This window comes from Drosophila eugracilis, unplaced genomic scaffold (genome assembly GCF_018153835.1).
Source record: "Drosophila eugracilis isolate 14026-0451.02 unplaced genomic scaffold, ASM1815383v1 contig_340, whole genome shotgun sequence".
Classification (NCBI taxonomy): Eukaryota; Metazoa; Arthropoda; class Insecta; order Diptera; family Drosophilidae; genus Drosophila; species Drosophila eugracilis.
In genome coordinates, this window is record NW_024573195.1 from 459,998 (window position 1) to 472,224 (window position 12,227).

General features: G+C 31.8%; 1 protein-coding gene across 14 annotated transcripts in view; it reads left to right on the forward strand.

The window, feature by feature from the left end:
• The window catches only part of LOC108102314 (twitchin), a 46,539-nt gene that overhangs the window by 2,581 nt on the left and 31,731 nt on the right, over positions 1-12,227 (forward strand). For 4 of the 14 annotated variants that reach the window (XM_041818571.1, XM_041818576.1, XM_041818583.1 and 1 more), the window contains exons 3-24: positions 17-47; positions 418-580; positions 929-1,070; positions 1,682-1,823; positions 2,023-2,223; positions 2,281-2,582; positions 2,974-3,197; positions 3,258-3,660; positions 3,767-4,428; positions 5,176-5,514; positions 5,727-5,771; positions 6,069-6,191; positions 6,265-6,324; positions 6,477-6,575; positions 7,140-7,454; positions 7,527-7,652; positions 7,871-7,903; positions 8,065-8,241; positions 8,519-8,746; positions 9,639-9,812; positions 10,783-10,818; positions 11,863-11,895. In XM_041818571.1, the coding sequence (XP_041674505.1) occupies positions 17-47; positions 418-580; positions 929-1,070; positions 1,682-1,823; positions 2,023-2,223; positions 2,281-2,582; positions 2,974-3,197; positions 3,258-3,660; positions 3,767-4,428; positions 5,176-5,514; positions 5,727-5,771; positions 6,069-6,191; positions 6,265-6,324; positions 6,477-6,575; positions 7,140-7,454; positions 7,527-7,652; positions 7,871-7,903; positions 8,065-8,241; positions 8,519-8,746; positions 9,639-9,812; positions 10,783-10,818; positions 11,863-11,895 (4,058 nt within the window). Of the gene's footprint in view, positions 1-16; positions 48-417; positions 581-928; positions 1,071-1,681; positions 1,824-2,022; positions 2,224-2,280; positions 2,583-2,973; positions 3,198-3,257; positions 3,661-3,766; positions 4,429-4,693; positions 4,835-5,175; positions 5,515-5,726; positions 5,772-6,068; positions 6,192-6,264; positions 6,325-6,476; positions 6,576-7,139; positions 7,455-7,526; positions 7,653-7,870; positions 7,904-8,064; positions 8,242-8,518; positions 8,747-9,638; positions 9,813-10,782; positions 10,819-11,862; positions 11,896-12,227 lie in introns of all 14 variants that reach the window. The other 10 variants (XM_041818578.1, XM_041818573.1, XM_041818574.1 and 7 more) reach the window with 10 other exon arrangements.

Genomic DNA, 12,227 nt, shown 5'->3' on the forward strand with positions numbered 1-12,227 from the left:
TTTAAAATCAAAATAGATGGTAAGTTTTCAGAACTTGAAAACGTCGGGTAAGTAAAACTTAGTAAATGTGCAATATTCAATGTGTTCAGCTAAAATTCGTTCAATGCTAAAATTAATATATTTAAATTGAAAACTGTGTTTTTATTAATTTTATTGTTTAAAAGTTCATAAAAAGGGCAAATAATTTGTAATAACAACAACTAACAAAGGACTAAAAACACCGTTTCATATCCAATTGTTTGTGCAATTTAATGTATTTATTTGTTTTATATAATTTCCTGTGGTGGTGTTTTCGTCAAATATCACACAGTTTTCCTAATAATCTTTGGCATTCTAAATGTTAAACTATGTTGCTGTTCATATAATTGTCTCAAAATAATAAGTTATGACAATTTAATATGTACGCGTACGTTGCAGACAAATCGACGGTTTCGCGCCGACATTCGCGAAAAAACCCGCCATACGACAGGAAGAAGATGGAAAAAGACTATTATTTGAGTGCCGTGTTAATGCTGATCCTTCTCCTACCATTGTTTGGTTCCACAACGGAGCTGCTGTTAAAGAATCATCACGTCATAAGGTAAATATATATTATGTTTTAGTATAATAACTAAGTCTGTGAATTAGACTAAGGTGAACCCGCGGGTTAGTTTTTAAAGAAATTTAAGAATTTAGAGGAAAGTCAGATAAAAAAACATACATTAAAAATTACACATTTGCAAAATAATAAAGTATCTGTTGGAAACTGAACCAAATTTTACACCTCTGGCTATCGAGACTTACAAGAACTATGAACAATAATTGGCATTAGCCAAGATTTTCTTAAATAAAAGTATTATTTATTGTTAAACGCAAGCATAGACGCTAATTATATTTACTTTCTTTGTGTGGCCCGTGTGGAAGATCTCATATTCTTATTATATTTCAGCTTACTGTTGACAAAGACGTCCATTCATATTTTGCTACACTTGAAATACAAAATGTTACAGTTGAGGATGCTGGCAAATACAAGGTGAATGCAAAGAACGAACTGGGCGAAAGCAATGCGACGATAAGCCTGAATTTCGACAGTAAGTGACAAAAGTATACATAATTGGACGCTCATTTATAATTTTAATTTTTATTAACAATTTTTATTTAATCTTTTTGTTTTGCTTGTTTCCCGCAGAAATAACATAATTTACGTGTGTGAATGTTTTCTAATCTTGATGGTACGCTAAAAAAAGGTTAAAAACTGTGAAAATATAAGTGATTTAACAGTTCAAACCCTACTTTAATCTTACCATAAAGACGAAAAAATGGGGGCCTATATGTGCCAAAGAATAATTTATTATGTATGAGGGACATATTAATCAGAATTTTGAAATTTATTTTCTTCTTTGATAGTAAGATGGTTATTTTTAAGATAAGAGTAGGTAATGACTACAATATACCATGTATGAGGGTTGAACACCCGAAGAGCAAATCAGACAATGAATTAAGAATTTTAAAAGTTTTTTTTCTTGAAATCAACATTGGTTATTTGAAACTTTAGATCATCACATAAAAAAAGTTAAAAATAAATAAAACACGTATATATTGTAAGCATACTTCTAATATTTTGTTTGCATATATCTGAATACATTAATTTGTGTGTTCGAATTTGCAAAATGCAAATTACATGGATATTTTAACTCCATAGGCGACGAAGCTCCAGTGCCGGAAAGCGCAGAAGGCTTTAAGCCAACCTTTACTGAACGACCAGTAATTCGTCAAAGCGAAGATGGCGGAAATGTAACCTTCGAGTGTAGATGCGTTGGAGATCCCACGCCAGAAATCACATGGTACGACAACTACATTAACAACATACATAATTTACCAAAAAAGTCGGACTAATTAAAGTAATCTAAATGTACTCCGAATTGTATGGTAGCATGAGAAAACATAAGAGACAACACATATATAGAATCAAAATATATATATAGAAAAAAAATCAATTCACTTCACGTTTCAATCAAATACTTTTCTTCATATGTACAAAAGGTCCCATGGCGAGACTATACTAAACAAATCCAAACGCTACAAAATGTCACTGACAATGGATCAAAAACTTTATCATATGGCGTGTCTCGAGATAAGCAGTGTAGTGTCCTCTGACCAGGGTGAATATCGCGCGCAAGCGAAAAACAAGCACGGCTCTGGTGTTGCAACAATTAATCTTAATTTCGAAAGCGGCTCGAAAAAGTAAGACAACAAACACGCATTTAAAGATAAAGTTATACTCCTTCCAACTCAATACAGAATTCCAGATGGAAAGTCGCCACGCTTTCCAAAAAAACCAACGATTCGCCAAGAAGAAGACTTACTCATCATGGAATGCGTATTGGAAGCGCATCCGGTCCCGGACATTGTCTGGTATTGTACAGAAAAGGAAATATCTAATAATCAAAGAACGAAAATGACCCGCAAGGCAATATCTAAAGACAGCTACATTCTGACGCTGGAAATCCAAAATCCAACAAAAGAGGATGGCGGCAATTATCGCTGCAATGCAATTAATATATACGGCGAAAGTAATGCAAACATAGCCCTTAACTTTCAAGGTACTATATTTTTCTTTTTTATATGGTGCTTCGAATAAGTATAATATATAAATCTGGGAATAAGAACAAAAACTTGTTCGAATATTATTATTAGATTTATGCAAATGGATTAAAATTAAGATATAGCCCCTTCTCGTCATATTAAGCCAACGTCTTAACACTGCATTCAATTTCCGCTCTGAATCTTCCTTCTCCCTCATTGTCGTTAGTCTTCTACCTTTTCGTCTTAGGTCTTAGCTAAGAGGTATAAAAGGCAAGTGAATTTGCTTTGCGCTTTTATTGGAGAAGTTATTATATGGTTACGTATTTTACGGAGACTTTGTCCGCTATTATATTTAAACCACGCAAAGACGTATTAAAATAAAACAATACAAATTATTTTAAAATACAGGTGCCAGCGATGCAAATGGTTTTGCACCGTCTTTTATTGAAAAACCGAGAATTATCCCAAATGAGTCCGGTACACTGATTACAATGAAGTGCAAGTGCAAGGCCAAACCGGAACCCATAGTAACTTGGTACAGGGGTCAAGAAATAGTGGAGAAGAGTAAAAAAATAAAAATAAACACGACAGTTATCGCAGATGATACTTATGAGCTAACGCTGGAAATAAAGGTAAAGTACATATATGATTGCTAATAACAAACCAATAAAAAGTCTTAAAACATTGTATAGGATCCTGGAGCAACAGATGGTGGGACTTACAGATGCAATGTCAAAAATGAATACGGTGAATCAAATGCCAATCTTAACCTTAACATTGAAGCGGAGCCCGACCCCGAGGGAGAAGGTCCAACGTTTGTTGAAAAGCCGCGAATTATATCTGAAAACAATGGAAAATTAGTAATAATGGAGTGTAAAGTCAAGGCAGATCCAAAACCAGATGTCATTTGGTACCGCAACGGAGAAGTTGTAAAGGAAAGTAATAAAATTAAGACGTTTATTGAACAGCGTGGAGATCAGTACTACATTAAACTGGAGCTATTAGACCCACAACTAGAGGACTCTGGTCTTTACAAGTGCAATATTAAGAACACGTTGGGAGAGTTAAATGCTAATCTTACCCTAAATATAGAAAGTACGTATTGAATTAACAATCATAGTAAAATATGCACAGTCAATAAGATGTACATATACTCTTTTATATTTTTTGAAGACTAAGTTTAAGTTTATTTCTCCTCCAGTTGTTCCGGTTATTAAAGACAAGCCAAAAATTATTAAGATTATTAAAAAACGAACTGTAGTCATTGAGTGCACAGTTGCTTCGAAATTCGAGCCAAAGTGCACCTGGTACAAAGAAACAAACACCGTAAAAGAGAGCAAGAGACACGTTTACATAGTAGAACAAACTAAAGATGGAGAGTTCGCAGTCAAACTGGAGATCAACAACGTAGATGATAGTGATAAGGGCGCTTACAAGCTGGTGGCCAGTAACGAAAAAGGAGAGGCGGTATCTCAAATTGTAAATCTCGTCGACATTCCTGAAGAGGAACGCAAGCCAAGCAAGCCAGAAATCTCCAGAAAGCTTGTTGATCAGAAGGTCAGCGAATCAAAAACTTTCGAACTTTTGATCAGCATTGCGCATTCAGATCGCAAGTGCAAAATCGAATGGTATAAGGGTAGCACACTAATACGAGAAACAAAGGATATTACCACCACGTTTGATGGAACAACCGCGCGACTTACGTTTAGCTCTGCAAGAACAGAACATACGTCTAATTATAAAGTCGTAGTGACCAATGAAGTCGGCAAAGATGAATCATCGTGTAAAGTTACTGTGGAGAAAAGTACCAAGAAGAAAGAAGGGCAGCCCAAATCTAAGACTGAAAAGGATACCGACCAAAAGGTAAATAAGAGAAGAGAAATATCACAAAATCAATAGCACATACAGCTGTTATTAGAATCTTTAATGAAGCAGGAATTGCAAAGTACTAAAAGTTGATCAGAAATTAACCGAAAATATAAAGAAAAAATTATCCAAAAATATTTCCTTTATCACTTCTGTAAATGTAATTTTAAATTAGTTAAAAGTATTAAAACTGAAATAATAAGCATATTGTTAATTTCCTAAGCCCGTAAACTGTTAAACGGATTTTATTTTTACTGAACAGTTTGGAGTGACTTTTTATCAAATACCAACATTAAAACGGAAAGCTGACACAATATATCCTCGGGACACATCTCAGTTAAATCCATCTAAGGACATATTTGGTATTACATTAAAGCCTGTCAGCCAATTTCATAGTGATGAGGTTTGCAGTAAATTCTCACAGCATTCTGATAGTTTTTACAGTTTAAATCTATCTACTTCTCTTTCTTATCATCTTTTTTCTGACAGTCCGCAATAATTTCTTTCTTGATTAAGCTCTTATAGCCTTTTGAGAATTTCATTCAATAAATGAGATTCCAAAAAAAAAACCATTACAATACATTTTTATTTTACCAACTTGTCTCAAAAACTAGGTTTTTTATATAACATCTAATTGAATATTTATTTGCACTAATGTACTGTTTTTAAATTTACAAATTCGTGTTATGGTCAATAACAATACACTTAAATACACTGCATAAAAACACATGAAAACACATAAAGGAGAAAGAGAAAGAAGGAGAAGAAACTCCTTCCGATCAACCTGCAATAAGCACAGATACGCAAGCCGAAGAAGAGCTTCACATTAAGGAGACAGACCCAACAAAAAAACTAACTGGTAATGAAAATAGCTCGGAAAATAAAAATGAATCGTCGGAAGCAAATGAAAATCAAGTTAACCCTCCGAAATCAAAACATAACAAAAATAATGAGAAAGATTTCTCGAAGCCAAAGCACGAGGAACCCAAACAGAATATCGGTGATAAAAACGATAAAAACAACAAGAAACAAGAAAAAACTTCTTCAGATAAACCCAAAGAGAATAATAAAGATCCAGAGAAGGTAAAATTGAAAGACCAATTATACTCTGCGGTCATGTACTCTGCTTCTTCTTTTTGCCTACTACTATATCACATTTCCAAGTCAAGGGCCTTAAAACAAAGCATGCTCTGATAAATTACGAATTTTTGCATGTTTTGCGTACTGCAATATACAAATAATAATATAAAAATTTCAAACTTATTTCTGAAAACATTTTTAAATTTTATTCGCAGCAACAGGAAACTCAGCAAATAGGGCTGAAAAAAGTAGAACGAAAGGTAAGAACCCCGTTTGAAAGAAGATAGATAAGAAATATATAATATGTACAAACACGAGTCATATAATTATATAAATATATATATTATTATATTTAAATGTATTTTCTCAATGTCAGTGTATCTAACATTTGTTTGTTCACATAAGAATCAAAAACCTGAAATTAAATCGAATTTTAAAATTTTTTGTTTGCTATTAAGTTAAGAAAGGATAATTTAGTAATGCATTAAACAAACTATTGTAAGCTTGTATGAATATGTTATACATGGATTTTATTTATGTTACCTGTTATTGTTCAGGGAAGTATTGTGTCTGAAAAAGAAGAGATCTCATCAGAGGTACGGCGCCAATCAATATTCATAGAAGAGGAGAAAATCGTAGCCGATGACAAAAAGGTATCGTCAAGAAGGTCTTCTCTGGCGGTAAGTTATTTTATAGAATTATTTTACTCTATTTTCGACCGTTGAATGTATCCACTTTATGTTTAACAAAAAGGTTGAAGAAAGTAAGACAGATTCCCGACGATCATCCGTCATTGAAAAAAAACCTTTGGATGTGAGTATACATGTATATACGTACAAATGAGAATATTGTACCTACGGGTAAATCCATAGCATGTTTAATAAAGATAATGCCATTATGTTCTGTTCAGTCAGAACTGCTTTTTTCCTAAACAATATACCTATAAGAAAACTATTTCCCCGTAGCAGGTTGATAGAAAACAACTTGACGCTAACAAAAATCCACAAGCCCTAAAAGAAGAAATCCCCAAGCTAAAGCCTGCTGAAAAGCGACGAACTTCAAAGGTGAGCCGTTTAAACGAGAATCGGTCAAAGTGCTGAGAACTCTCAAATTCCGATTTTATTAAGCTTAAACTATAAAATCGTCTTTTTAATATAAACTTTTGTTTAACGATTTTTTAATAAGAATAAGAATTCTATCTACTTACTCCGTTCACCTTAAGTTTAAGGTTAAAAAGTAAACAGATTAAAATGTTTACACCCGGACTACTTATACTAAATCTACTAATCTTAATACAATTTCTATTAAGTTCTATTAGGTTCAGCACAATGTAGATGCAACAGCACTATAGGGAAAAAGGATTTATTTAAAAAATGAAGGATGATTTAAATGAATAGTGGTATTCATTTAAATGAATAGTGGATATATTATAGTATAATAATAATATAATACCTTTTAAAATCGTTCTTTCAAAACTCACAATATTTTCGATTACATTAAACTGTTGAATAAATAGAGTAAGCAGACAGCTTGTCAAAGCTTAATTAACATTTCGTTATTTTTGTAAAGGTAAAATTGTTAACTGTGTGTGATGTTTATTTGTTATTGTACCTATATATGTGGCGTAGGTCGTAGAAGAAGAAAAACAAGTTGAAGAACTGCCAAAGCTGCGTAAAACCTCGATCTCTCAAGTGAAAGAGGAGCCAAAACCCGAAGTGGCGAAACCAAAGGCAAAGGCTAAAGGAAAACCGAAACCCAAATACGATGAGCTTCCAGAAATTCCAGACTACGAACGTCCCCAACTTGAGAAGTATGAAAAATCCGAGTTTACACCATCCGATTTTGCTCGTGATCTGGAAATACCAAACAAGATGGAGAAACCCATATTGGACAGCGGGAAAAAAGAATCTGAGGACCCTACACAGAAAAAAGGAATGCCTAGAGTATGTTTTTTATTTGTATTGTTTTTATAAATTGTTAAAAGTATCGTATTGTCTAAAACTGTGTGTCTGTAGAAGGCGGAAATCATTGAAAAGCCCGCGGAGAATATTAAGAGTTTAAAAATCGGTAAGGGAAAACTTCCTGATGAAGATGACAGTCGAGATGGCGCTACTCTTAAACCAGTCATTATTGAGCCCGAGGTAAATTTAATACACATTTCCTCTACAAAGAGGAAGTAAACGTAAATGTAACATGAATCATTTAGGTTTTAATAAGTTAGACCCAAAAATTTATTTGTTTTAAAGTTTTGTACAGTTCCTAAACATTTAACTTAATGTCTTAATATAACTTTCATTATGTTGTATTGCTGTTCTCTTTTCAACTTCAACCCAAACTTCATTACGACAAATTTAACAAGGACAAATCTGATGCCGAAAATAAAAAACTTGAGGTAAGTAATTAAATTACTCGTATAAACAAAAAAAATGTCTTCAAGTTAATCCGGGTGTCCCCATTTTAAGAGACAACAATACGTTTTCAATTCACATAGATGAGATCTATTTCGATTAGATTTAAACTAATTTTTAAATCCCCTTGAAAAAACGCACTTAGCAGGCTGAGAAACCATCTGTACTAGATATAATAAAGCAGCGACGTCGATCCTCTATCAGAAATCTTATGACTAAGGAGCCAATTCAAAATGAATCATTCCTTGGTGTAGTTTTAAAACCTGTGATAAAGGATTCAAAAGAGCAAACTGCTCCCCAGCAAGCTATACAATTAACAAAGGTAAAACTTTTGGTATTATTGGCTAAACGATTTTCAAGTTTTCCAATTCTCTTGCACTTTCAAAGTTCGGGTATTTCTGTACCTAATTTCCTACTGGTAATTCTATATAAACTCTATGTTCGCAGGTATGCTTTCCTTGTACCTATCTCTTTCTCTGTCACTCTATCTTTCTCTGTCTCTTCGTCTCTTCCTACCGTCTTGACTATTTTTTTTTATTATTTGGCACACAATTTACATTCAAATTTCATATCCCCCTATAACATCCATAAAATCAAAGGCAAATGCGACGGAACAGATCTCTTCTACAAGGGAAATCAAAGCGCAAATATCTGACTTGAAAAAGCCTGAAGCTCTAGCAACCCTTGAGGATGACTACGAGCGACCCCTTTTAGAAAAATATAAACCTGTTAGCATTGATAAAAACAAATCAGAGACACCCACACCTGCCATTAACATTCCGGACACGAAACATCCTGAAGTCAAACTGCCTTTAGAAACAACAAAGGTAAGCAAGAAATTTTAAATTTATGTACTATGTCCCTCTATAAACATTATTGTATACAAATGTTACCAAAAACAGAAATATAATAGGAATATATATACTACCCCATATCTAATGTATATATACATATATATCATATATTGTAAAAATTATATATATATATTTATATATATTTATGATATACATACATATACATATATTTATATTTATAAACATAGTGTCAAAATAAATGTTTGTATTAAATGAGTTCAAAAATCTAATATGCAAATGCTTCTCATTAGCAGTTGGATTCCTGTATCTTCTTGTCGCTTGTCTAAACGGTTTCAATTTTTATTTTAATATTCATGATTTAATAATTGATTGATAAAAATAAATAACGAAATGAACATATTTTGTATATATTATTAGTTATATCATAAAAATGTCGGTCTTCAATTTTAAAATAACGGTGGGTACCATCTTTCATAATTTCTGTAAAATAATTATAACGTTACATGTCAAAATAAATGTTAAATGTGTTGAAAAATCTATTATGCAAAAGCTCCTCATTAGCAGTTGGATTTCTGTATCTTCTTGTGGCTTGTCTAAACGGTTTCAATTTTTATTTTAATATTCATGATTTAATAATTGATTGATAAAAATAAATAACTAAATTAACATATTTTGTATATATTATTACTTATATCATAAAAATGTCGGTCTTCAATTTTAAAATAACGGTGGGTACCATCATTCATAATTTCTGTAAATTTAATTATAACCTTACACGTAATTTTAAAATATACGTAAGACAAATAATTTTAAATAAGTAAACATAGCTCCAACATATAACTATTATTAACAGTTCAACAGAATACAAACTAATTTAATACGATTTATATATTTTTTCTAATAGGAGGAGAAGCAAAAGGTTCCCAGGATGCAACCACCTGCTCCTGGGGAGCCACCAAAAATAGAAGTGATACGAGAGAAGCGACCATCATTAGCACCAGAGCCTCCAAGTCGCCGCGGGTCTCTCATACCACCAGCCGATACTGGTCGCCGACCATCTCTGATCATCAATGATGAAGTAAGCAATACAGATAAGTTATCATTTCTTTTCAATCTCCTATTGGTGCATAAATATGAAAACAATGTACTGGCCCTCAAGTTACATTTTATTAGAGAATAATCTTTATAATAATATTTCTTAAGGACCTTGGTTATGCAATTCTTTTTATTTTTCTGTAATTCAAGACATTCAAAATGTAATATATAAGAATGTCTATTATCGATACGAAAAAATAATCGATATCTTTGGCTAAGCCATCCTATCTAAACAACGATTTCATATTTTTTTTTATTTTAAAACTGTTTAAAAAATTAAATCCATTGTGTTGAGAATATTTTAGAAAGGTTCTGATTTTTTTAAGTGTTCATTTATAAAACATTCACGCAGATTAAATGCTTCTTTTTTAAATTTGGCTTAGAGTCATAAGAAAATCAATTGTCACATTAAAATATAGTTATTTAAAACATTTCAATATTGCACTTAGAAAAGAAAACATGCATTTAGAGGTGTATATTCAAGCATCAGCATATTTAAAATGGTCTATAAGCTTTACATTTGAACAATTTAAAAGTAAAGTTTTAGTCATTAATCTCATAAGATTAAAAACATTTTTGGCTTAGCGGGCTTACTAGAATAGTTTTTAGAAAATTTAATTGCTTTATTTGGCGAAACATTTTTGTGTGTACTTTGTTAATTAACTGTGGTTATCTTCTAAAAAGTGAATGATTTTTTTAATTTTAATTTTCACCAATGTAGCTAATTTATACATGTATTTACTGTGTTCCCTTTTATGTACCTACCATACATGCAAACTGTCCTTCAAACTAAACAACAATCAACCTGCCAACCAAATAAATATCGATATTGATATCGATATCGATCATTCAATATCAATATTCAATTAAACATTAAATACTCCAACGCATACCCTTTGCATTCGACAACAACACTCGTACACCCACTCCGCAAATCCTTCATGAATCAACAGAAGAAACTCCGTCCCGGCGAAGTAATGGACACTCGGGTAAGAAATCTCAATATCTTGCCAAGCTTCTAATATAAAAGTGGCTTCGCAGGAAACGTTGTTCAGATATGTAAATTTTTAACTCATCATTTTGAAATTCGGTGAATTGCTTAAAATGATATACATATTAATGAATAACAAAAAAAGATTTTTAATTGTGATTTGGCGTTTATTTGATATTGGATCTATACAATATTGGTATAAAGACTTATGAACAATAATTATTGCAAAATATTTGTGACTAGAAGAACCTTATTATGTTATACATATACTGTGTTTTATTTTGAGCGCATCATGAAACATAAAATAGAAAACAAAAATAAGTCGTTTTCGGCTAAAAAATGGCATATGGGCCCAGATATATGTCTACAGTATATTTTTATTTTTATAGTACAGTAAAATGTTGACAGCCAAACGCTGAAAATAACTCGAAGCCAAAGCTAAATAAACATTGCTTGGACATAAACATATATGATTTAATGATATAAATGATTACATTAGGGTATTTCACTGTACCTGCCAATGTGCGTATTTATAATTTTCAACCGTGCTCTTCCTTATACATATTGTGGTATATATATACATAAATATAATTATGTATTCGGATATATTATACATTTATATAGATTATATACGGCTGACTACCATTCAATGCAGGCTAGAAAATATATAGATATAATTCAAATTAGAAGATTTTGCTGCTAAGATCGTTCAAATAATTTATTGCCAGTGAGCGAACAACATCTAGTTTAGTATTTAATTAAAACAATACTGAGACTGCATCCACAATCGGCTCGGTAAAATATAGAAATATTTATTTATAATAAATTCAAGATTTATTTCAGTATGAGCTAAGACAATTCAAATATTTTTAATTTTACCCTCCCGAGAAGTTTAATAACAATCCGACTACTAATATAGAATCACGTTGATACCTAAATTATCAAACTATCTACATATATAGAAGTCGTACTAATTTAATGATTTATGCTAGAGTGTACGAAATCTTGCTCAGCTTTATAATACTATTCAATAATATTACAGTTGTTGAGGCCAGGCGAGGTTGGTGAAGGACAGGTGAGAGTTAGCGTTGTTGCATAAATAGTTTTTCAGTAGAATATATTTATATTATTTGATGATTTGCATTTCATATCAAGACAGCATTTACTCGTATTTAAAATAAAATACAAAATATACATTGGACACCGGTCCTTTGACTCATTTAAAAATACACTATCCATACGTATTAGTAGAACTTCACACATCATCTGTAGAAGAGCCAAGGGCTTTTATTTTTTGACTACCATTAATTAAAACAAATTAATCAAAAAACCAGTAAACTTCTTACTTATAATACAATTAAACTGTAATATAATTGCATCCATTTTTATGTATTGCAGTCGTTAATC